Source organism: Aegilops tauschii, chromosome 7 (assembly GCF_002575655.3).
Source record: "Aegilops tauschii subsp. strangulata cultivar AL8/78 chromosome 7, Aet v6.0, whole genome shotgun sequence".
In the NCBI taxonomy this organism is placed as follows: domain Eukaryota; kingdom Viridiplantae; phylum Streptophyta; class Magnoliopsida; order Poales; family Poaceae; genus Aegilops; species Aegilops tauschii.
Genome location: NC_053041.3, coordinates 454,917,291 through 454,943,419, shown reverse-complemented (window position 1 = coordinate 454,943,419; position 26,129 = coordinate 454,917,291). Strand labels below are relative to the sequence as shown.

At 42.2% G+C, this 26,129-nt stretch overlaps 4 protein-coding genes and 1 long non-coding RNA gene across 7 annotated transcripts; 3 read left to right on the top strand and 2 right to left on the bottom strand.

The window, feature by feature from the left end:
- Positions 1–2,192: 2,192 nt before the first annotated feature.
- On the top strand, positions 2,193–7,931 carry LOC109763611 (probable E3 ubiquitin ligase SUD1). Its single transcript, XM_020322456.4, has 9 exons — positions 2,193–2,539; positions 2,725–3,234; positions 4,089–4,685; positions 4,783–4,988; positions 5,076–5,369; positions 5,993–6,150; positions 6,253–6,416; positions 6,498–6,680; positions 7,210–7,931. Exons 1-9 carry the CDS (start codon positions 2,330–2,332, stop codon positions 7,594–7,596), a joined length of 2,709 nt encoding a protein of 902 aa, XP_020178045.1. The 5' UTR covers positions 2,193–2,329; the 3' UTR covers positions 7,597–7,931.
- A 289-nt stretch (positions 7,932–8,220) lies between these two features.
- LOC109763618 (transcription factor BIM2) lies at positions 8,221–12,155 on the bottom strand. Its single transcript, XM_020322463.4, has 9 exons — positions 12,015–12,155; positions 11,650–11,808; positions 11,462–11,564; positions 11,282–11,351; positions 11,078–11,176; positions 9,951–10,104; positions 9,715–9,859; positions 9,030–9,156; positions 8,221–8,468 (listed from the first exon to the last, which is right to left on the bottom strand). The coding sequence occupies exons 2-9, from the start codon at positions 11,744–11,746 to the stop codon at positions 8,445–8,447; spliced, it is 819 nt and encodes a 272-aa protein (XP_020178052.1). The 5' UTR covers positions 11,747–11,808; positions 12,015–12,155; the 3' UTR covers positions 8,221–8,444.
- Positions 12,156–15,299: 3,144 nt separating this feature from the next.
- LOC109763617 (uncharacterized) lies at positions 15,300–16,199 on the top strand. The gene has a single exon (XM_020322462.3). The coding sequence runs from the start codon at positions 15,574–15,576 to the stop codon at positions 15,982–15,984; it is 411 nt and encodes a 136-aa protein (XP_020178051.1). The 5' UTR covers positions 15,300–15,573; the 3' UTR covers positions 15,985–16,199.
- Positions 16,200–16,543: 344 nt separating this feature from the next.
- On the bottom strand, positions 16,544–25,922 carry LOC109763620 (uncharacterized). Of its 2 annotated transcripts, none has more exons than XR_005761591.3 (6): positions 25,699–25,922; positions 22,865–23,055; positions 22,083–22,178; positions 21,872–21,919; positions 18,342–18,430; positions 16,544–17,349 (listed from the first exon to the last, which is right to left on the bottom strand). It is a non-coding gene; the product is annotated as an uncharacterized lncRNA (long non-coding RNA). The 2 variants fall into 2 exon arrangements; XR_002232951.4 differs by having other exon boundaries at positions 22,083–22,190; positions 25,699–25,917.
- Positions 16,867–24,305, top strand: LOC109763619 (zinc transporter ZTP29). Of its 2 annotated transcripts, none has more exons than XM_020322465.4 (13): positions 16,867–17,106; positions 18,025–18,083; positions 18,199–18,291; positions 18,364–18,450; positions 18,551–18,632; positions 19,236–19,297; positions 19,961–20,017; positions 20,381–20,421; positions 21,001–21,068; positions 21,423–21,479; positions 21,563–21,680; positions 22,169–22,271; positions 23,012–24,305. In XM_020322465.4, exons 1-12 carry the CDS (start codon positions 17,043–17,045, stop codon positions 22,212–22,214), a joined length of 834 nt encoding a protein of 277 aa, XP_020178054.1. In that variant the 5' UTR covers positions 16,867–17,042; the 3' UTR covers positions 22,215–22,271; positions 23,012–24,305. The 2 variants fall into 2 exon arrangements, with proteins under 2 accessions (XP_020178054.1, XP_020178053.1); XM_020322464.4 differs by having other exon boundaries at positions 22,937–23,179.
- Positions 25,923–26,129: the final 207 nt, after the last annotated feature.

The following is a 26,129-nucleotide window of genomic DNA, read 5'->3' as shown; positions in this document are numbered from 1 at the left end:
CTGCTTTCGAGAGAGATGCCACTAGTGAACCTATGGCCCCGGGTCCATTCTCTATTGATACTTGCCTTTACACAATTGCTCTTTTATTCACTTTCATTATTTTGTCATTCCACTATATCATTATCCATCCACCATTTGCTATTAATCTTGTAACTAGCAAGATGAGGGAATTGACAACCCCCTTGCCAAGTTGGGTGCAAGCTTTTATTTTGTTTGTGTGCAGGTGTTGCTTATCTTATTAGCTTGTTGACTCCTACTGGTTCGATTAAACCTTGGTTCTTAACTAAGGAAAATATTTTCTGCTGTTGAGCTACATCACCCTTCCTCTTCGGGGAAATCCAACAACTCCTACGGGAATAGCACTTGTTCAATCACTTCACTGCAATTTGCTTTCAACTATTCAATTGGCACATGTCGGTTATGATTCTTATTTCGGTGAATTTCATATGGCGTCTTTAAGAGAAGCAATCTCAAAGTGGTCTTTGTTGGGCATGTTGAGGACAACCTTAACATGGTTGATTTCTATAAAGAAAAAACTCATCTTGCAACATGCCTAATAGCCAAGGTCGACATGTGATATTGACAACCACACTAAGACGATTGGGGGCACAAGTTAAGTTTCTCAGTTGAATATGAGACTGATCATTGTACATATTGTTGGTGTTTTTACGGATTGATAACCTTAGTTCCTACACTGTGCAACTCCTTACACTTTGGGGCCCAGTGAGTTATATATTCTCAAAGTAGCACGCCGCATATTCACAATCCCGCCCCACCCGTCTTGGATGGAACACATTATGCTCATTGGAAGTTTTCTGTGGAATCTTATCTTTGGGAAGTGTTGGTCTATAGAAAGTTCCTTGAAATTTGACTTATCAAGACACAATTGATAAGAGACTCAACCTCACCGCTCTTCACATGCTTAAAAGGATTTGTCGAGAGATCGACTTGCTCTCATCCACGATGGATGCAACATGTTGGGGCATGCGGTATGCTATGCTAGCCTAAAGAAAAAATCTACCATGTAAACCGGGAACATGTTGTGGTTAGAGATAACGGGTTCGGATTTACCACTAGACGTGTGGCGACGGCAGCGAAAAGACAGTTGGTGCAACACGTCGCAGCAGTGTAGTCGTACTACATTCACTTCCCGATCCCACAAACACCATATCCCACGAACACCTTGTGGTGAATCCCATGAACGGTTCGTCCAAGCATCGCAGATGCAACGTATCCAAGGTATCCGTACGCAGAGAGAGGAACCTCACGCAGCGGACTGCTAGATCTGGTCACACGAGATGAGTATGGAAGCGCTGAAAACTAGGTCATAGAACAGTCTAGCCATTTCAAGAGTTCTGCCCCTCCACTTATGAACGTCCCGAGATGGGCTCAACATTTGAGGTACATTACGACTCTGCCCATATTCCATTCGGATTCAATCTGAGTCCAAGTGGTCCGAGTGATCCATGCGAATATAACCTGAGTAGTTCTCACCCCTTATGAGCGCAACCCCGCATGTTCATAACCCGAGTCGATAGCTAGCAAGGGCTTCTAGTAGAACGTGCCAACTTTGAAGTGTGTGCAAAGTTATCCGAACCTTGACAATGTGTCATATGCAACTAATGATGTATGTTGTTGAGCTTAAGGCGAGTACTTATCATCCTTGTTGGTAGCTCGACCTCTCTTGTCGAACTTGTGATACAAATTCCTCAACAAGGTTAATTCTTAACTCAAGTTGCATGGCTATACTTTTCAAACCTGATTATTAGAAAGGGCACACAAAATGTCTCTCTAGATGAAACTTTTCCATTGCATTTTTGAAGTCTTGGGAATCAAAGGAAGCTAGAAAACTAAGAAGGGCCTCTTCGATTTGTAGGACCGTAAAAGCAAAGGAATAAGAAGAACACATGATCAGAATGGCATGCTGATTCAAATCCTACGAAATTTGAGTTTGCATGATTGCATCACAGAGAAGGCAAAGAAAATTTTCCATGAGGTTGAAGTGGAGGGTAGATTTTTTATGAAATGTAGTACAAATAATTTTCTGAAGAAAAATTATACAGGATTCAATCCTACAAATCGAACGACGAAGGTAGACAAATTTTCAAAAAAATCTAATCCTCTGAAAATCCTATGATTCTTTTAATCAATCAAAGGAGCTTAAGTGTGATTCAGAAAAAGTACGAGAGAGTTAGCAACAGCAAGTCAATAAAGACAAACTAGGGTGGGTGTCGGCCGAGGAAGCGAGAGAAAGAGGAAGCGCACGGAAGGTGTCTTCTTCCGAGAGGGGGGAGGGAGAGACCAGAGACCAAGGGAAGCTTCGCCGAGGATGGCTGCCGTCCCTCCGCCAGAGACTGCGCTCTCCTCCGCGGCGGACGGCTCGGATGACGAAGATGGGGACCAGTGCCGCATCTGCCGCTTCCCCGCCGAGGCGGATCGCCCTCTGCGCCGCCCCTGCGCCTGCAGCGGCAGCATCAGGTTCGTCCACGACGACTGCCTCCTCCGATGGCTCGCCACCAGCCGCCAATCTCGGTGCGAGGTACCCCTCTAGTCCTCCCCTCCGCCTACCCTCACTCGGCATCGATCATATCCGCCATGAATGGTCCATGCCCTCGTTTGCTAGTAATTTCGATTTCACGCTGTTGCTGCTGTGTGGTCTGCGCTTAGCTGATCTCCGAGTTCCAATTCGACGCGGTGCTCATGTTTCTGTGCTCGTTCGATCAGGTGTGCAGCCGCGAGATCACCATCAGCCCTCTCTACGCTCCAAACGCTCCTGCGAGGCTGCCCCTTTCCGAGTTCATGCTCGGCCTGGCCAACAAGGTCATGGGCTGGGTCATCGTGCTGCTCTCCCTCGTCGTCGCGGTCCTCGTCTGGGAATTCATCATGCCCGTCACCACTCTCTGGACATGGCGCCTCGCTCTCTCCAGGAGCTTTGCTCAAGTGCGACACCTGCTCTCCCTCCGTCTCTCTGCCACCTCCTTCGCAGATGGGTTCTACAGGTTCAGGTTCATGCCTTCCGTGGATACCATATTCGCCTGTGTTTCTATCAGAAGAGCCTTCGTCAGGGACCTTGGCCATTTTAGACAGCTTAACGGGCTTGCCAGAATTGGTGCTGATGCTGTTGCTCCACTTGCTCTCTGGGTTGCTCGCCTGGAAACTCACCTTCAGAACAGATTTGGGGGATTGGATAGCCTGCAAGTCCTTGCGCTGCATACTGTCGAAGCTTCCTTGATGGTACGCTTCTTGCTTTGATCTCCCCAGCGTCCTCTGACTGTACATTTATCGTTTTCCTTTTTTTGAGGGAACGTCCACAAGCTTTTCACATCTTATGACTAAGTAGAGAAGCAAATTGTAATTCACAAGAGCCTGGCATTAAGGTTTTTTTTCATCAAACACCAACTGCTGTTTCTTGTTTACTGTGATGGGAGGATTCTACATTCTACTTGCAGTAGTAGAGTACTGATTAGTGAAGTTATACTCTAGAGATTACTCGCAAAAAAAATATTTTAGAGATTAAGCACATCTTGTCATGGTTTTGCTTAACATTGGTCATGGTAGAGTATAACTCCAGTTCAAGGTGAAGATGCCGCTTACGGTCCTGGCTATTGCTAGTAATAGCAAAACTTAAATGATTTGGTCATCACATGGACCAAAATAGTACGAGTTCTTTTGTAAACTGGATGGCGTTCAGTTCTTTACCTTTTTCCTACCCTGCAATTGGGCGAGACATCATCTATATGGTTTGCTGTCCATCAGTCTGGACCCTGGAGGCGTAGAAATTGCAATGTTGGATGACTATTCCTAATATGTAGGTTTAGGATTTCTTAGGCCATTATTTTGAGTGCACCACCATGAGTGGCTAACCTTGTCCTCCTTGGTGCTTTAATCATTGTGCTGTTGCAGTAGCTTTTGTTACCTTGTTGGGCTAGCTCCACCATGGTTTTATCTATAACATTTTTGGAGAATGCTTCAACACCACATGTGGATGCTTTATTGCTTTTGTAGGATGGAGGCTACAGATGTCTTCTGCTTATCTTTTTTAATATACTTACTTGTGGAAAATTCTAACTAAATAATTTTCTATTCAGGTGGTAATAGTTGACATAGGCATTGCTTTCATGTTTGGTTTTGTTCCCTTCACGTTGGGAAGGATAATCCTATGGTGCGTTTCGTGTTTCAATTTTGGAAATGTGGATGATGTCAACTCATACGCTTCAACAGCTTATATCCTTTTAATTGGATATGGATTTATCTTTTCACTGGGTGTAACTTTTGCTGGGATGCATACTTTCCATCAATACTCAAGGGGAGAGCGCCTTCTGATTGCCATTTTCTTCAAGATCTTGGCTGATGGGATATGCTGGTTGTTGAGCCCCTTTAGATGGCTGCATCGTATACATGTAATGGTCCGCAAGACATTCTCTCTCTGCCAAATGTTCTTCAGAGGGGTCGCAAATTTGATCACTTTTGCCAACTTTTCTCTTAATGTCATAAACATGGTTATAGTACTCCCCTTGCTCTTTGGCTGGTCTCTTGATATCTGTACTTCGAAAATGTTTGGTGCAACAATACATCAAAGGTTCAAACTTCTGTGGACTTCATCCTTTTCTTCTATTACTCTACATTGGCTTACTGGATGCATCTTTTTGATACTACGCTCCAAGTTGTCCAGTCTTCTTCGCCCGGTATTTATCGTACTGTATTTGTGGTCTCATCATTTCATAGTGCATGTGGTATATGTTTCAGGGGTGTAACAGTGATTTTTTGTTTGCTTGTGAATAGATACTGAGGCCAGGAGTTAGTATTCCATTTTTCCATCTTGCTGAAGAGCATAATGTGAAACTATGCATGCGCGAACCATTCTATATTATTTCTTTCAAGAAGCTTCCTCGTCTTTTTGCTGGCATTATCAATGTTGGTATGGTCTTTCTTGTTCCCGTTCAAATCGCTGGTGGATTGGCACCTAAGTTGTTCCCATTAGATATCACGTAAGTATTCTTTTTCTTCTTCATCATCTTATGCATCTGCCAGTCTTTGGCGATTCAACACATTTATTTTAATATTATGAACTGTAGCTACTTCGATCCTCCTATTAAGGGCACATCATTTTGGCAAGCGCCACGGACCTATGCAGAGTTACTTTCTGGCATTGTTCTTCTGAGCTTTCTCATTTGCAATACACTCAAATACCTTCAACCTCGCAAACTGGTGGAGAAGATACTGCGAAATTGGTTTGCCACTACTGGACAAGCTCTTGATCTATTAGATTTGTTGATTGTCCAGCCTAATGGAGCCTGTGGACATGAGGTTAGTAATAGTGTCGCACCAAATGACCAGTATGGCAGCACTTGTGAAGCTATGGCTAATAGGTAAACTCCCATATTTTTGTCCATTCAAGGGACTGTACATTCTCCACTATTTGTAGCCTGATGCTGCCACACCCATTCTCTAATACTTATGATCTAATTTTATTTCTTTATGATTTCATTGTTGACTATTCATTTAAGATACATGCATTCTGGTGGATAGGCAGTAGTGTTGGTGTTTGGTCTATCTCGGTATATATCTTCCCAAATGTGTCTTGTCACAGCAATTTCCATTTTTGGGGGTTAAACATTGCATAGGTGGTTCAAGTATGTCACAGAACTGGAAAATCGAATATTTGGATCCTCAAACTTGTACAGCTGGATCAAATATTGAAGTGAAATCCATATAGGGTTGTACTGTCTGATATTACTTTCATACGGGCACTCTGGATGGTGTAAAAACGAAACTTCAAGAAACAAATATGTGCCGTTGCTGCATCTTCATTATGGCAATTTTAGTCTTCAGTCAAAATAAATTATATTTTCTTGGGTTTTTTTTCCTAATCTCGTTTTTATTTGCTATACTTGCCTGCTCATTTTTTACCATTAAACTAATTTTGCAAACTCAAGATGTTGGCTGCGCAATATTTTTAGAAGATATTTACCCTTCTTACACATTGTAACAGGAGATCTGTTGCAGTTCGAATGACACTGCTTGTAGTGCTAGCATGGTTGACTGTTGTGATATTCAACACTGTTGTGCTTATCTTTCCAATCTCAGTTGGGCGTGCATTATTGTTGGCCATCCCTCAGCTGCCAGTAGCAGGCGGATTTAAGTTCAATGGTAATAATTGCTTATGATCACTGAAATTCCTCTGTAAATGAAGTAAATATTTGTTTATGTTATTCATCTTATTTGGGCTTACTTGGGCAATCTTTCTTTTAGATCTATTTGCATTTGCTGTTGGATTTTGCACCATATCAACTATTATTGCCGCCTCTAGAGAATCATTTGTCTACATGACTTCTGGGAGAACATGCCTTCTAGCTTCTGTTATCTGCAAGTGGGGTATAACTGCTCTGAAGAGCTCTCCTCTTTTGTTCATATGGGTGAGCATTTTAATTGAGGTGGTTTCATTTTTATTTATTTTATTTTGAGATACAGTTCAGTGACTTGTTGTTTGTTGCCAGATTGTTATCATTCCCATTCTGATAGGACTGCTGGTTGATTTTCTCCTGATATCACCCTTCAAGTTCCTGGTTGATTTTCTAGTGATGTCACCCTTCATTGTGCCCGCTGATGACATTCCAGTTCTAGACCTTTTCAGCATTTGGTTCCTGGGGCTGCTATTGCTGAAATTCTGGACTAATTTGGTGAGATGCAACTTGTCTTGTCACTTTTCTGACCTCTTAACTTGTATTTATCGTGTATGTACCAAACTTGGCACTAATCAGGCGATCACACTTATTTGGGAAAATTTTCTACTCCCTCCGTTCCAAAATACTTGTCGTGGTTTTAGTTCGAACTAAAACCAGGAACGGAGGGACTACATGACACCCAAATTGTACCAGTTGCAAAATGCATAGTTTCCTTGCTAAAGCGAATTATCAAAATGAACAGTGCATATTTTTATTTTAGTCGATCTCACTTGCAAAGCTGTTTTGTCGTTATTAGTCCCAATAATTTTGCAATTGACTCTTCCCATTGAGAAAGCCTGCAATATTTAACCCGTCTCCCGTGCCGCCTCAAGCATGCTATCAAGTATCAACTGCCAATATCCGCCCAATGATGGCTGAGTTTCTATTCTGACTGATCTTGCAATGGGCACATGGTTACTTAATGTAGTTTGCTGGTAATTTGCCAAGTTATTCTAATTAGATATTTTTGTTACCATTGTTGAAGGCTCATTGGACAAGGGACGCGCCTTTCCTGGCTCATTTCATTGATGGAAGATGGGACTGGAAGCTTACTCGGGCAAAGGACGATGGCTTTGCAGGGTTGAGGGCAAAGTGGGTCTTGCAAGATATATTGATGCCTATCACCATGAAGCTAGTGATTGTTCTAGGTGTTCCTTATGTGCTTGTGAAGGGCCTTTTCCCAAGGTTTGGTTACTCTGCTGCGGTGAACTCGGCGGTGTACCATTTTGCATGGCTGGGCAGCCTCGCCTTTTGTGGGCTCTGCTACCTTGCCAAGGTATTCTGGGGTGCCCTGGTGAAACTCCACGATTCTATCAGGGATGAGCGCTATATTATAGGGCAGAGGCTGCAAGACTACACTGACAACAGCTGAAGGCCCTTTTCCTTGCAACTCATTTTTCTATAGTAGTTAGGTTTAAACAGAACAACAGTCAGCGCCAGGAAGAGAAGAGGATGGAGATGATACAGTGAGATGTCACAGAGGTAGTTTGCTTGTAAATATGGATGTAGGTTTAGTTGCCATCACCCGTTGGTCACGATCTTGTGCCGGTTTGGTAGGTTGCTGAATCTTGAGAGTTTGATCGTTGTCGTGGTTGTAATAGCCTGTGGTTCTTAGGAATCTCGTACGCTTTTTGCGATCGTCATTACCCAAGGGCCTTGGTCTGGTGCTGATTCGGGCAATGTTATCAAATTCCAAGGTTTTCCGCTTGTTTCTAGGGCTGTAGCCATCTGCTATATCAAATTCCAATGTCGCAGAATTTATCGTTTGGACAAAGTTCACAGAACAACTCACCAGCCAGAATTAAAATTATCCAGAAACCGTTTTCTGTTGGTGGTGACCGTGGGTGTAGTGTAGGGAGACATGGGAAAGAGCTCTCGTCGCTGGAGGGAAGCTGTAGTTTTTTGACTTGCAAACAAAATAAAGTGTTGCAGGTTTTCCTTTTACCGAATAGCCTGTAGTAGTTTCCAGACAGACCGACAGTCAGCTAACATCATATACAACAAATGTGCACATAATATAGTATGCTTTCACATATTTCAATTTATTTTACAATCAACGAGGATCAAGGGAGGGCCACAGGAAGATATAGCAGAAAGGGTTTATACAAAAAACCAAGTCAGAGACGAGAATTCTCCAGGGAAATGGCTCCTACTAGACCGCCTCTTCAACGCTTCCTCAGATTCCTAACAGCTTTTGGCCTGCCCAGTACCTTGCATGATTTAGTTTGTGGCTGGCATGTCTTTCTGCTCCCATTTAAAGAAATAAGATCAGGCGAGTACATGAATGAATAATGGGCAACATTGAACAAAAAAAAAAGACGATAAACTGTTGGTTACAGTTCTGTCTATGGAAAGCGCATCACCAATTTTATTATTAGTATGCATTTTGCTTGATGATGTCACACCTACCACAAAATTTGACATACAAAAGGGCATTAGCAAACAGCCGGTAGTAAAATAAAAATGGACGGCGCTTGCATAACACAAGTCCTTCAATAAAAAAAATTACAAGTAAATTGATTTTTGCAATAGCAAGAACCTACTATTTGCCATCTCTATTATACTTCCGTTTTACAAAAACATACTAGGTTTTAGAATAATACTTTGTATTACATATATGGATAACAGTTTGTGTTTCTAAGGTCCAGCCTCTAAGTGTATCACATGTGCCACTGTATTAACCATAGACCATATTGTGATTGAGAACAAAGTTAGGCTGGTAATCATGACTCCTTTCTTGATTTTTTTTCTATATGCTAAATAAATATATTCCATGATAGACACATTTCAAACTATTTCAGTTACCTTTGCACTGGATATATTAGTAGACCTGGAAATTGCTCTCCTGCCCAGATTGACATTCACGGTGACGCTAGCTTGTGACAAATCGATGCCCAAATTTTCCATTGCATTAGTCAAAGCTGTAAATAGGCTGTTTAAGAAGAATTACAAATAATGGTTGTGTGAGTCAAAGCTGTTCAAGATGAATGTCAAAAGAACATGTAGGAATACCAAATGCAGAGCAATTGATCAGAAAAGAAAATGCATCTAAATGGATGACGAAGATAATTCCATCCTCAAGGTTAACAAAAAGATGTAAACATATGGAATCACTTCTTATGAACTGCAGCGCGAATAACACATGTGTATTTGCCCAACCCAATACTGGGTGGATATGTATCCAAGTGTATCCATGGCATAATATGTATTCGATATAGGTATCAGATACGGATATGACACCTTATATTGGGGCATCGGAGGCGACTCGGGTAAATATTTATGCATTTACTTTTTTCCATCATACACACACTGGAGTTCGAAGAAATGAATAAAATATCAGGCAAGAACAAGTTGAGAAATCTTTTGCAGTTAACATTATATGTACCATAAATAATAGCAATCCCTTTCTTCGTTCCAGTAACTCTAAAACTACTAGCAGCATTATCAGTAAGGAAAATTTCAGAGAATTTTGCGGAGGCTAGAAATATACTTTTGGGAGTACACGCTGGAAACAGTTATGGTACCCTCATCTATAGTCAATTCTTCTTTTTCATTGCTCATTTCACTGTCCACAAGGCAATCCGCTGGACATGAAAGCTCTTGCCATTGGGACTGGTACTGTGATTCTACAATATCTGAGAAAAAATGAGAGCAATTAGCACTCGTTGTTGAATAGTACAATCTAAAAGGCTAACAACTCACACAGACCATATTATCTACGTATACCTGCATTTAACTTGGCTGGTTCTACTACCGTTTCAGCATTTTGCAGCATTTCTGGCATGGTGGGGATGCTGTTGTCCAGAAAGTTCCCAGCAGAGCAAATTTTTGTTGTGGGTGCTACACCTGGCATGAGGTCAACTGGTACTCGATTGCTACTCTGTTATAATATAACATGTTATTTCAATAATTTTAAGGTTTCAACCCCAGGCATTGTTGAACGCTATTAATCCATCTGTTCAGAAACATACCTAGAAAGAGTGCAGTGAAACATCCCTAACTTTAACAGCTAATATAAAATTTCCAATTATTGACTGCGTGGAAATGATAACATCAGATTTAGCCTGATTTTTTCTTAACACGTCAATATTTGATTTCAACTAACATATCAGAAGTTAAATATGAGATACTGCGCTGCTGTTCAGCAGTGTATATTTTTTAGCACAGGCAGTAAAATATGACACCCATAAATCACAGTATGATGTATGAGTTACAATTATTGGTTTAATATTTTTTTCTGAACAGAATAATTCGGTTAATTACTTATGACTGAATCATTGTGCATATACCCACAGTGAACGTTAGTCACTACTTGCTGACAAAATTCAAAAGATTTGCAGTGCTAAATTATAGTGAACTTCACCTTTGCACACTTTCCATCACGGAAATTCTATGGTAGAATTTTCTACTCGGCTGCATAGGATTTTGGAGTTACAGATTTCCAGTGAACAGCAATGAAATAAGTTGCTAGTTGCGGATCTAATAGACGAACCGGACACATTTCTCCTGAATGTGTACTGGAAAGTAAATTTGTAATAATCTATAATTTCTGTTGATGCTTTAGTGGTGCAAATTGTAATGGCTGTCATGTTAATCTTTATTTAGGCTGCCATATATGATACTTTCATGTACAATTCTTTCACATACAAATTTGACTGTCATGGCATAGCAAATAGCAGGCATGCTTATGAAATGAATAGGGGAGGCCAGTGAAATGTGGATTACCCAAGGTACCAATTTAGTATTTTGTTTTTCTTATTATTCTTTACCACACAAATTTGAACTGGCATGGCATAGCAAATAGCAGGCACGCTTCTGTAATGAATAGGGGAGACCAGTGAAATGTGGATTACCCAAGGCGCCAATTTTGTATTTTCTTGGCTCCAGTCTCCACCAGCACATGCTTCATGCTTTTGTACCTTTTCTTGTAAGAATTTGACATATTCAATCACCTGCAGAGGATAACAACTGCTTCATATGTGCACTGGAGTACATACACAGGTATCCTTATCAAAATAGGGGAAAGGGAGTCATGAGAAAGGGAAGAAAACAAGGACCTCCAAAAGGAATGTGGCCTTATCTCTCTTCTGGTCGCTTTGTGGTACAAGATCACGAAGTATCTGAAATCTGCATTGCAGTTAGTAATGCTAACGGTTGTCGACAGATAGGGGGTAATATCACAGAAAGAATAATATAGTTCATAATGGATCGGCTAGGGTGGGCATTTGGGGGCTTGCCTCTCATTGATTTTGCAGCGACGTCTCTGCTCGGTAGCGGAATGCTTGGACCTCGGGGAGCCCGGTGCTTTGTGGTCTCCTCCGCTGCCAGCGTCAATTTCCACTGCAATATGGCATTGTACGGTTGTACCAGATTCGTTGATACGAGTTCATCAATGATGTGAAGGGGTTGACAGAAGAAAACTGACTTATATCACTGAGGCAGAAGCCTGAACCAGAGCCGTCTCCGCCGCTGGAGGCAGAGGACGAGGCTCCGGCAGGATGGGATTGTACTCGATTCTGCATGAGCGAGGAGACCGGCCCCGCCGCCTGCCCTAGCCGGCCGACCACCGCACGGCAACCAAATCCTGCACAAACCGAAAAGGAGAAGAGGAATTTGGATCAAATTTGCCGCAGTAAAGGAGAATCAACCCAGAACAATCAAAGCTAGGGTTTCTTTACGCAATCCAAGCTAGGTTTCGTCAGCGACAATTCCAAGGAATTAACCCATGTTAGGATAGATCTTCACTCCACGCCACTGCAGTAGAGGAGGAGTATTTGGAAAGAAGAATACCTGCGGGTGGAGATCCTCAGACCAAGGAAGAGCGAAGCCAAACTGCCACCGCCGCCTCCACCGCCGCCGTCGCCGGAAAAGAAGATCGGAGCGGCGCGGGGGTTAATGAGTTTTTTTCTCGGTCAAAATTGCAAGCTGCACGGAAAAAAAACTTGTAGGGGCATTTTTGCAATTAGCCAATTAGGGTAACTCCAACGCGGATCTCTCCAAATCGACAGTAGATTTCAAAGCGGACGGTCAGCACAATTTTGACGTCCAACTGCGGTCATCAAATTTATTTAGACCGCCCGTAAACCGACAACAATTAGGGCGGGGAGGGGGGTTGCAATATACGCCCGTCACGTCGAACTCCAACGCCCCAGGCCCACAACCTTCTTCGACCACATCGGCTTCACATTCACTCCGGCAAACCGGTCTTCAGCCTACCCGCATTCATGGTGGCACACCGACCGAGAAGCCTACTCCAGCTTTAAAATTGGACCGGCTTCTCCTCTGCAAACCCTACCCGCACAATCCTCACCCTCTCTCACATATCCACCGGCCGCTGCACACCATCACACCTCCGACCACCACGATGGCCAGGTGCAACACCGAGAAGTGGTTGTCGGTGCCCGACTCCAGATCCGAGGACAGCTCCGTTAATCGGATGCCACTCTGGGATGTCGGTTCCCCTGCGAGCGGCATGGGTGCCGCTCTCGGAGGAGAAAGTGCGGACATTTGACGAAGAGCAAGTGGGGAAGGAGGCCGTCCTCATCGCCGAGGAGGAGAAGAATCGTCATTATGCGCTAGTGGTTGTGCATGAGGATCTCACCCTCGACGAGTACCCGGACTGAAATCCCAAAACACACTGCATTGTGTGGGATATCAACACAACTACAAGTTGATCTCTTATGAGAAGGATGATAGACTTCACTCACACAATTCATATCGTGCACAACGTGCTCCAGGTCAGACGATGACGTCTCAGACGAAGGCGCAAATGACGACGGGGTGCCAATGGCCTCAAAGGCGTCCCTACAAGTTCACCGTTTCGGTACCTTGCCTAGTTTTAGTTAGGATTGGTTTAAATTTAGATTAAACTTGTTTAATTTTTTTACGTTGGTTGTAATATATCAAAGCTTGTTTAAATTTTGTCAGTTTTGCTTCAATTTCTCCCATGTTTGTGCGCGTTTCGTTTCAAATGGTCTGGACTTATGGTGACTCCGGTTGGATGGTCGGTGTCTCGCCCGTCGTCCACGGACACGTTTGAACATGTCCGCAGACATTTGGTGCCGTCTATTTGGCATTCCACTTGGAGTTGCCCTTATGCGTGTGCGCATGCATTCTTTATAAAAACAATGAAATAAGATACATTTGACATTGTGATGAAATATTCTAATTTGATTTAGAGGAAAATGGCATAAATACACAGCATTTAGCACCAGGGTAAAAAACAACACAGTTCCATGCGATTTTAAGAAAAAAGAAAACACACCCCATGTGTTAAGTGACTAGAGGGACGGCTCGTTTGAGCCGAGTCAAGCCTTAGCCAAGTTCAACTCTCTGAAAAATATCAAAATAGTTAAAGTTTGAAAAGTGCTTATTTATATTGTTTTTAGAGAGTACAGTAATTCGATTCATCTTTGCCAGTCAATCTCACAGTAGGTACTGACGCAATAAAATGGGAATATGAAATCATTCATTGAACCGGACCTCATTTATTGTTTTAGTGTGGTTTCAAATGGTTGTATGAGTATAATATTTGCATGAGACACAAAAGTGCTATTTGTGAGCTCGAGTGAACAGTAAATTCCAAAAGAATAGTGACAAAATTTTAAAAATTGTGGATTTTTTTGACAAGAAACATTGATATTTTTCTACACGTGTCCAAACTTTCATGATGAAAACACATCATGCAGGTGTGAAAAAAAACAGTGTTCCAAAATGCTTTCAAAACACACTTTTTGGAGCATTTTTCACACCTCAACGAATGTGACTTCATTGCGAAAATTTGCACGCGTGTAGAAAAAACATCAATGTTTCTTGCAAAAGAAAATCCAGTTTTTAAAATTTTATACTGTTCTTTTGAAATTTATTGTTCAGTCGAGCTCATGTGAGCTCGAGCTCACAAACTCCATGTCACATTGGATGAAACTAGTAAAAAAAAATTTAAAAATTTTGCGAGTGAGAATCCTTTTTCTTTTGACACAAGTATAAACTAGTAATCGGCACAACCTATCATAGCTACCTCCTCCCCCCTCGCGACCGCGTCGCCCTGGCGGGCGACCGCCGCGCATCGCCTGCTCCCTCCTCCAGCCCCCACCTCTCCCCTTCCTCCTGCCGCCGTTGCTAGCCGGCCGCCCTAGCCCCAGGGTCGCTGGTGGCGGCGGCCCCCTCACCTTCCCTTCCCGGTGGCTCTCCGGCGCGGGGCTGAGCTGCACCGGGGGGTGCTCCTAGGCGGCGATGGACCGGGTGGCGGCGGGGTTCCCCGGCGCGGCGTGGGTGGGCGGCTGGACGGCGGCGTCGTCGTTGGTGGCGGGGTGGCGCAGCGGCGGGTCCTGGCGGCGGCGCTCGACCCAGATCTGGGCCCTACGGGCCCCATCTGGGCCTGGGCGGGTCCGCGGCGAGACTTCCGGGAGGCGGGGAAGCAGCGTTGAGCGGCGGGGTGCTAGCGGTGTCGGCGCCGGCCTGCTGCAGCGTGGCCGACGGGGCTTAGCTGGCCCGTTTCGGGCCTGGCCAGGCCAGGGGTGGCCTGGTTTGCCCCGCTGCCGTGTCCGAACGGCAACCGCGGCTGTGCCGGAGGCGCGGGCCTCTCACACGACAGTGGAGGAGATGGTTCCCTCCCGCTCAGCCTTGGTGTTGCTGCTCCCGTTGCTTGGCTCTTCTCTCCGGTCTTCTTGGCCTCGTGTTGGTGCTCGTAGTGAGACAATGTGGGTGGCGGCGCAACCGCGATGGCGCATGGTGTTGGGCGGTGGTTTGGCTGGTCGGCTCCGGTTGGGCGGTGGGGTTGGAGTGCGGGAGAAATCCTTGCTGGTTCGCCCGGCTTCGATGCGGTGACACCGACGGGTGCCACCATTCCTTCTTGTAGGGTGTCGGCGGTAGCCATCCTCCACTTCCCTCCGCGTATCGGGGGAAACCCTAGGACTCATCCGGGCAGCAGCGTCGTCGGCGTCGCATTCCTTCTTAAAAGTGCTGCTTGATACGTGGCAGATCGAAGCCTCGGGTTGTGGTGGTTTGTCTCCGGAGGGCGCAGCGGTGGCGATTCATCCACGCTTTATCGAGCTGCCGTTGTTGGCATTTGTTTCTTCTTTTTCTTTTGGGCTTGATGAGCTGCTCCCCCAGCAATGCTATGTGTATGGTGTTCCTTGCTTTGGAATACAAAGCGGGCGAAACCCTTTTTCGGTAAACTAGTAATCCTTATAGTTATAAGAGGGGGGCATTGTCACTCAAGCATTCATTCATTGGTTGCTAGAGAAGACGTACCGCATGACCTACCTAATTAACCAAATAGCCAATCCTGTCACGTCTTATTTATGCATTTTACCATGCTGCACCAGCAAGCTTGCGTTTGTTGTTCGGAATGATTCACCGGGGGCGTGAAAACAAACCAGTTCTCTTCTTCTTGTTACTACTAGTCGTGTCATTGTTACTGGTGCTCGACGTCGCCGGAGAATCACCACCGGCAGCGGGAGGAGGAGGAGAGCCGACGACGGCATGCGGCAGTAGCAGCTACAACTACCTCGGCGCGCTGCTGCGGCTGATGATCCCGTGCAAGGCGGCGGTGGCGCCCTTCAGCCCGGCGCCGCCCACCGAGGAGTGCTGCCGGGCGGTGCGCGAGCTGGGGCAGCCCTGCCTCTGCCTGCTCCTCGCCGGCCCGCCCATCTCCGGCGCCGACCGCAGCATGCTCACCCGCCTCCCCTCCATATGCGCCGACGCCGACGACGATGAGAGCGACCTGCGTCAAGATGTAGGCTCGTGTACTGCAACGTAGCATGTAGCAGCAGCACCAGCAGATCCGGTGCTGCCGCCTTTTCTTTACACTTTTACTACAGAGCATGCATGCTTCTTCTCCTTCACTTTGTGACACATATTCCTACTAGCTACGGAACAAGCAAGCATTGACACGCGACTCCAAAGTTGATCTAACCCAAGCACCACTCCTTTTTGTTACGTCCGCCTCCTGCTTGCTCCACCTTCGTTGCTTTCTATCTGCAAGAATCAGTTAACTATGGTATCATGTTGATGATGCAATTGCGCATTGCAACAAAGAGGCTTGTTTCATGGCATGCACTAGATACGCATGCAACCTCAGATTACCAGCAGCGAGCTAATAACTATATGTGCTACAGACTTTAGACGATTCAACCTCCTTCATTTCACACAGTAATATACTCTCTCCGTCCACAAATATAAAATGTTTTGAATATCTTAATATGGACTACATACAGGCTGAAATGAGTGAACCAAAACACTAAAACGTGTCAGTATGCATCTGATTCAGAAAAATGGTAGAAGTTAGAAGATCTTATATTTGTGAATGGAGGGAGTAATTAATACGGTGCCGCAATTTATACGATGAAAAATCAAAATTTAGTGCTTACATGATGTAATTCCATACAAAAACAAAATAAGATGCATCCCTCGGGTTTTAGCAAGGCTCTGCCAGTCAGCTTGTAAGATTCCTAGTCCCAAATAGCTTTCTTCCCATCTACACACAAGAGATCTAGCATAGAGTTACCTCACAGCATGACCTTGCCCGCAGGCATACCCCAACCACCAGGAAGTCCAAGAATTAAGGGCAGCTGCCAAGCAAGCATGTGCCAAGTCATTCCAAACTTGCCCCCCTCAACTTCTCTGGGTAGATGTTCAAGCTAATATATAACCAGGCGCCAGCAGCTCCACTTGATCACCCCTCCCTCTTCTTTCCATTCAATCACATCATCGGTTGCCGCGCACACAGGGGCTCCTTGACTGCCTAACGTCATAGTCACCATCCTGGCCTGTATATAAAGGTCACATACATCTCCATCAGAAAGCCAGTCTGTTCATATGGATCCCAAGGTCGCTGTTGCTCTCACTCTGTCTCTCGTAGGCGGCTTAAGCACCTCCCTCGGTACGCATACACGCATCTTCCTTCAGCCCTTCACTCCTGCTGTCTGTTCATACTATTATCATGTATTCATCATTGGCATCAAGTGTTTCATTTGATGCATGCATTGCCTTTGCTATTGTTTCCCTTCAAAAGCTGTAACTGGTAGTGTGGGTTTTCCATTTACTTGCTCCAATCAAGATTCTTTTCTCACAGTACATCTTAAGCACGAAATTGTACAAGGTCCATGGGGCATTCATATATATCCTGTGAGAATGTTATGTGGGCCGTTAGTATGGTAGTTTGTTCAAAGTGAAACATAATATTGAGTAATCAATCTTTTCAGTTTATACTTGGCATCTAACAGCTGAGAGAAAATAGACTGCTACTGTTACACCAAGAATGGGAAGAATTTGTGTACACATTATTTTCGATGAAGCACACATGAGCATGAGGATTACACGTCCTTACCTGTTAGTTCAGCACACCTGCTTCCACAGCGGAATCCACTCACTCATCGCCCAAATTTGTATCCCCCTCCATCTTTGCACTGTGTCCGACTCACCCTACCCATCCTCGACACCAACTAGCCTTTAGGTGTATGTTTAAGTTTTCTGGAAAAACGCTCCAGCTTTTAAAACTGACGAGTGTTTAGTTAGTAAGCCTTTAAGTGTTAAGTTCGTAAGCAGCCCAATATGATATAACCAGGATCTAACGTGAATAGGGGGCCCATAAGCTGATGCTTTATAGATACTATTATTGCTATCACTCAAGTGACAGCCAAAAGCAATTTTATTTCTCAATGGGAGCTTTCCCATAATTTATTTGGAAAGCGTTGGAATGATATAGACTAGGCAGAGATCAAATGCAAGATGTTGTACCTCTTGATAGCTAGCATTTGCCTACTACTTTTGCCAATGATACTTTATTGCTACTCATCAGGTGCACTACTGGCAATACTAAATCATGCCCCAAACAACAGAACACTCGGGATACTACAGGTGAAATGCTACAACAATTTACTTAACTCTGACCATAAGGTCACATTTAAAGAACAACATAGGTTTATTTGTACACAAATCAATGTTTAACAATTGTTTTGACAACTCTTTTTAGGGATTTGCTACTGGGCTCATGTTGAGCATGTCCTTCTTTGACCTGGCTTATGATGCTGTTAATGCAATTGGTTTTCTGAAAGGCAACCTTTGGGTGAGCGTTTTAAGCAAGATGTTTTGCAAAGCATTTGTACCATTTCTTACCTTTTTCATCCTTGCTTTGCAGTTTTTTGCTGGAGCACTTCTATTTTCAGCAATAGCCGATATTTTCCCTGAGCCAGAATGCAGCCCACCTGATGAAAATGATAAAGAAGTATAAATTCCCTCAACTTTGCTAACAGCCTTTTTCAATCGGCATTTATTAAAAAAGTAACATAGGATTATCCATTATGTTTTTTCATTTGGGAAAGAAGACTGTTAACAGTACAGCACGGAAGGAACTTATGATGAGACACCGAAGAAGAGTCATCTTTAGTGTAATTGTCACCGCAGTTGGTAAGTCTTATGTACTTGCAAAACTTGTAACATATAGTACCGAAAATGCATCACAGTGTTTTCAACAACATGAGCCCGTAAAGAGAAAACATGCCCTTTAATAATTTATACAGAAATCCAATTTTTGGTGATAGGTGTTCTTCAGATGATTTTGTTATATAATTATACCTAACATTTTAGATTATACTATTTTAGTACCGAGCTCGAGCATATTGACACCAAATAAATGTATGGGGCTTGTTCATACAAGACAGTGTACAGAAATATTAGATTAATTATTCAAATTGAACACCTAAATACAGTTTAAGATCATAGACATGATTTAACAAGTGATACGGGCAGTAAAAGTAGTTATGACCGAAAATAGTTATATTTCAACAGCACCTGTTGAACACCTAAAACTAATTCTATGTTGGCAAGTGATAGCAGCAGTAGTTTTCCATAAAGTGCGCATGTCAGAAAAATAAATCACGCACATGAAAATACAAAGTTATCAAAATTATGTAGGGCAATATATGCATATACATGTAACTATATGCCCCTTTCCTACAAGTTTATTATTTTCAATGATCGCATTGATGAACGAAGTTCTCATGTCAACAGTTGCTGGTGTGAGTTTGCAAAACTTCCCGGTGGGTACTGCAGCGTTTCTCGGAACCGCAAAGGTATATATTTGAGAAAATACAGTATATTATAGGCAGGCCTACCAAATTTGACAAAAACAGTAAATTGCTTTTGTATATATATCCTTTGCCATTGAATTAATTTTTATGATAAATTTCAACTATATTTTGACAGGTAATTGAATATATATATTATTGACTGGTATTATTTCTATTAATTTATATACCTGATACTCCCTCCGTTCCAAAATATAGCGCTTCCTCTATTCCCGTGCTTCAACTTTGACCATAAATTTAACCAACAAGACCGACTGCGGCGGGAGCAAAAGTTATACCAGTGAATTCGTATTCAAAAGTTTTCAATTATATAATTTTTTCTCCCAACGCAGTCGGTCTCGTTGGTTAAATTTATGGTCAAAATTGGACCTCGGGAAGCACGGGCGCACTATATTTTGGAATGGAGGGAGTAAATCATATAGAAGTATTGAACACTCCATACAACAAAATCTACGGGTCATGTGTCTACAGATATTACATCTCCGTTTGTGCATGTTATAGTAGAATAGCAATTTTGCTGTTATTCTGGACACATGTTTATTTTAGCCCATAACACTGTTAACATATCGAATAAGTATGAACAAGACACTGAGTAATGAAGAGTAGTAATATTTGTTGTATATCCCACTAATCTTATCTACCTTTCAGGGATTTCGTGTTGGCCTTAACTTGGTTATTGCTATAGCTCTACACTACATCCCGGAGGTAACTGAATCTATAATGGCTTTTAGATGGAATAGGGAATGGCTATGGAACAGAAAATGTCATCTAAGTATCTACAATGACTAAACTATACCCCTTCTGGCGGAAACTGAAAGTGGAATTTCCATTCGTAATCTCAATCAGTCACCAACATACAAAATTGGGACTAGATACTCCCCACCTTTTCAAGGTGCAAATGCATAGCAGATATGCCATTTTTAAGATACATAATAGTACAATACAATAGTTGGTGAAGTTTTACACAACTGATTCTTATGAAAAGTTGGTATATTTCTCATGACATAACTAAGTTTACAAGATCAAAGAATCTGCTAATACTTGTAGGAATTTTCTGTTCATGTGCAGGGTATTGCTGTAGCTCTCCCTGCATATTTTGCCACTTGCAGGTACTAGCTAAAATTATTATGCAATATGCATCATATATTTTACACTCTCTCCCCTTCACTATTAACTGTCCCTGGCATGAGAAGTCTCAACTTCGAAATAACTATCCATAAGGGGTCAATAGGTTAATGCAATACTCCATTCTACCCCTACTTTAATGTGCTCTTGAAGAGTTAAGTGCTTGCAGTATCTCATTTAATAGGGGTATGCATGGTCATTCCTCATCAACTTATTAGATATAGTGTCTTCTTGGTATATGTGAATTCTGGGTTGAGGAGACTTGCAGCTAAACAAAGAAGTACATATTTTAATATGACAGTGCTGAATTACATGTAGGAGTATTTTGTACAAATCTCATCTTAATGATCAGAAAATAGTCATGGCTTAGTTGGTTTAATTCAGAAGGCTAGTCGAACTAGTTATTACCTAAAGAAGCATATGATTTGTTGTATAAATAAAAAATAAGCATATAATTGCTAAAATACATTAAATGTTCATAATAAATATTATAGTCACACTGATTTGGAAAGAAAATAAGCTTTTCAGTTTAATAATAATGTTATTTTGTGTCTATGATGCAGCAAATGGCAGGCGTTCAAACTAGCAACACTTGCTGGTTTTGCAGAGCCAGTAGGTGTAATTATCGTGGGTATGTTGACTCCGCTTATTCTATAACAAGTGACTTGTTCAAAGCAATTGAGTTTTCCCCATGAGGTCATGATGTACTAACCCATGTTACTACCTGTTTGAGAAGCTCAGTCACTGAAAATGGATCGCGGCACATACTAGAGCATAAAAAATGCTCTAATCAATGAGATGCAGAGCTGCATTAAAAGCAAACAACCAATTGCGACTAATCTTTCTCTAGCACTTATCTTTACAAGCAGATTTTTTCCCCTTAATGAGTAACATCCTAGGTTGAGTTTCGTTGAGTTTGTGCACTTAATTTATATTTTCCTCTTTTGTATCTCAAACAATGACTATAAAATTGTGCTACTTGCAGCATACCTATTTCCGAGCAACTTAAATCCAGAAATATTGGAAGGTCTACTTGGATTAGGTAATGAGAAACTAACAGTTTAAAAATGTTAATAAGTTTTGGTAAGTAACATAATATTTATTCAAATTTTCCATTTTGCACAGTGGGAGGAGTAATGGCATTTCTGACGCTGTATGAGATGCTGCCGTTAGCAATTGAATACGCTGGACGCAAGGATGCTGTGAAAGCTGTATTCGTTGGCATGGCTTTTATGTCCATGAGGTGTGTTACACTCACTCATATGATATGCAATGCAATTCAAATTACATAAGGCAATTATCTTTTACGTGTGCCAGTATGTCAAAACTGAAAAATCACAAAGGTCTTGTATGAAAATTTATATCTTCATATTTTTTTTATAACTTAATGAATTTTAGTACAATATATAACTATCTAAAAAGACTTCGGAATACCTTTTGTTCATGACTCATTACATATATTTACACCCCCAAGAGAAACAACTGCTTCATACAAATTTAAGGCACTGTATTAGTAATATACAGAAGAAAACTCATAAACATGTAGTGATATAAGATCATAATTTGACGAGGAATTGATACAAAAACCATAATTTGATTAACATTATCTAACAATGCACCGATACATAAATTGGTGTACCATTACCATTTATATCAGCTGCATTTTCCTTCACATCAATGCACATATGTTTGGAAATGTCTCTTGACGTGCGATAAAACTTCAATTGGCAGCTTGTACTTCCTGGAAGTCAGTCTTCCAAAGGAGATGAGTGCTTAAAATTTCAGTCTAACCCAATAAGTGATATGGGCAAATGCATCATGGACTTGCAACAAGGTATATTACTTTTCCTTGACATTACTATTGTGCTATTTATTACGAAGTAAATTTAACTGTCCCAATTCCTTACAAAATTTAGTTTCCAAATTACTAGAAATGAATAGTTGAACCCGCAAACGACATCAAATTCCATTTCTTCATGTATGAAAATAGAGTGTCATAAACCGTCAATAATAGTGCCTTGCATTTACTACAGTATTCCATTCTAAGTAACTACGGCTGTGCACAGACATAATAATCCTTGAGGTATCATGAAAACCTAGTAACTAAGGAAGGTTGCACTTTAACTACGAATGATACTCAGCAACCCTCCGTTCAAGTAATCAGTCCTGCACTTGTCCAAAATGAGTCCCTAACAGTAGCAATTAATCGCACTAGAATTTGCATGTATCAACTTAATTGCTTTGTGTGTTCTTTTTACACTATAGATACAATGGACCTAAGTAATCACTGAGAAATGAAAGATGGATAATATTTGGAAAATCATATTTTTAAGTGAACTATACTTTTGCGAACGATAAACATAACTTTGTGAAGAAAAGATATAAGTCCGAAGAATTAGTTACAGGAAACAAATTTGGCGATCTTACCTTGGTATTTCATTCATGGAACTGGCAAGACAACATGACCTTTGCAGCATCACATTTCCGTATTTTCTACAGGCGCTGATTGGAAGGATGTGTATACAATTACATTCAATGATATGTTTTTCTCCAATCTATTACAATGACTTTCAGATCTGGGCCCTCTCCGATGACCTCCAGTTGCAAGGCTACCGTAGCTGCAAGAAAATTAGAAGTCTCAAACTCTGACAATGTACATAACGAATAAAACTGTACTTACTGGAAGAAGAAAAAAAAAGACTCGTATGATGTAAATAACAGAAAGGAAAATTATGAGATGAACCATTGATCTCCATTTGTTACCAAAGATAATTGTACCTTGTGTGCTCCAACACAGTATACTTTGAAATTTACTTTATGCAAAGGTTAAACCCAGTGACTTGCTATCAGCTGTTGATATATATTGTTTTGGTAAGAGATAGCATATGGATTTAGGCCAAACTCATGAGATCCAGAACATGTTTTTTTATAGATAATGGAGGCGTTTATTACCCCCGGCCCCTTCATCATAGATGCATATAGCCTTATTACTAGTTTATTAAATAGTGGCCAAACCATGCCGCACCAAAAGCAGGGAGAGACCAAAACATCAAAATAATCATCCGAAGTATGTTTGGAAGGCTGTAACTCAACTACTCAAGAACTTGAATTAGTATATTGTAAGCGATTTTACACTAGTGGGCTATTGGCAAGTTCACAGAAGCTCTAAAGGGAAGCTTCGGTTTGGCTCTCATTGGTTTCAGCAAAACTTAAAGCTAAAATGAACTTAGACGGCAAGAGTGAAACGGTTCCAAAACTGCTTTGTTGATATTTCATGGACACAAGCAGGCATCAGGGCAGTCTCAGCCTCTTTAATTGGCTTTCATTTTTGTTTTCTCCGTTTAGTTTTTCCCTCACCTCCATCCTCTTTAAGCATTAACATCAACGTTTTGTTATGAAAAGCACATAATCAGTCTCTTTCACTGTGTTACCATAATCCCAGTTGGTTGGTTCTCTGAACTCTGAAGCTTGGTTGCTTGGTATAAGCAATTTGATTTCCAGAACTATCTTGGTTTCCACATTAGGCTCAACAACCAACTTAATTGAACAAAAATATTATGATTGGCCAACATTTGGAAGTTTGGGGTAATAGAAAATCTCTAGAACACCAAGCAGCAAAATAGTACTCCTCCATTCACAAATATAAGAAGTTCTAACTTTTTTCTGAATCAAATGTATATAAACACGTTTTAGTGTGTTTGTTCACTCATTTCAGTCGGTATGTAGTCCATATTGAAATATCCAAAACATCTTATATTTGTGAACGGGGGGAGTAGATGGGATCGAGGGACTTTCAAGTGCTACGACAGGCAAGATTGCGTAAAAGAAAAGACGATGGATCAGTTACATTCGTTCAGTGTTTACTAACTGTTGACTCTGCAATCTACCAAACCTCAAGAAAGTGTATGCTTCAGCCTTCAGGTATTGCATGGAATCAGCAAGAACAGAACTACATACACACTTGCACACAATTGACCTTGAGATCAACCCCACGGATTAGCATACAAACACACAAGCTTGGTGCACCCCAACATGGTGCTTTTTCTGTTCTTTTTAATGAACTCAATGCAAAAATACTCCAGTGTTTTACAATAACCTCATACTTATATAGGTGGCTTGTGGCATACTGCCAGGGCCTTAAGGCCAACTTGAGCCCTTGAAGAACTTGCATACAACTCAAGATGTAGTACATGCAGACTCCAAGAGAAGAATGAGGGGAACATACCAGCCAAATTAATAAAGGGGTACTTTATTTGACGACAACCTGACAATCCTAAACATAACTCTGATTCCCTAACATGCTCATCGTGTGTTATTCTCCAGGTGCAAGTTGCATTATAGCAGAGCATTTCTACGTGAAATACTCCTGCGATGACCAAATCAAATGTAGATCCACAGAGTTCCTACAAAATCTTCTGACACAAAGCCCTAAAAGTTAGGCTTCACTTCCTCCGACTCTGGCTCATGGTATTTCAATTCCAATTGCACCACCCATCAAAGATTTGACAAAAGTTTCTTACCTTCGGCCTACTACCCTCACCTCCCTCTCTTGGGCGGAACGGTAACTTGATTAACAGTAGCTACTGCACTAGGAGCCAGGTCAAAAATTATAATGCGTCAATTCCAAATAGGCAGCATTCTATTGATAGCACTCGTGTGCTTGGGCAATCTGGAGTTCTAGACCCTCCCATCAGAAACAGTCTGCCAGATTGGAGCGGGCAGGTACGATGCTGGCTGAAGGTGAATTTTCACAGACAGTTTCGTTAAGGATCCTCCGGCATGTGAAGAGATGTTATTCACAAACAGTTAAAACTTGTTAATCCGACGAGCCCCTTCCCTTATATCCTTTGCTACAGCCTACAAGCATTGCCCAGATATGCTAAGTACTGTCATGAAACGGATCCTAGTACAAGGACATGTGCTCCCAAGAACTGAATTGGATTTCAGAGATGGGTTCAAATTCTAAAGAACTTGAATATACTACAAATCCAATTTTTCAGGTCCAAACGAATGCCAGGGTAAATAAGAGAATCTCCACCTGCTGGAACTAGAATGGAATAGACTACTCCAATTCAAGTTGACCCAGACTTTGGAATTAGATTCCGATCCCATGTTTCTAGGACACAATGCATATTACCAACGCGGGTGGTACATTTCGTTTATACCTAATAACAGCAAAAGCGGGGACAGATCTGGGGCAAAATTAGCAAATCTAGCAAACAGGAGGAACAGGACGCTCTAATAATACAGGTCGTCCGCACCTCGCGAACCAGAACGAATCTGGGGCGGAAACAGATCAGCGCGGCGCGAAGCCTTCTCATGTCTGGCGTGGACAGGTCGGGGAAGAGGAGAGGGTCGTCAGGTCGTGTGGCCATCGCCGTGCGGCATGCCGTGCTGGGGCTAGGTCTTCCAGTCGTCGAACCAACGGCTAGGAGAAGGGGATGTTTTTCCCAAGGGAAGGCCACTTGGCACTTTATTGCGAGGCATCTCTAAGCTGACCCACGAACCGGACACCGTATCATTTAGTGGATTTGTGAGGACCAGTCCATAAATAATGATGCGAAAACCGGCCATCCAGTCGTAGCCGTAAATCTTTCGCTTTTTTCTTTTTAAGTCTACAAACTTTAAATAATCTTAAAATAATTGCGTATCAAATCACAGTTCTAACTTAATATTACAATCCTATGTAGTT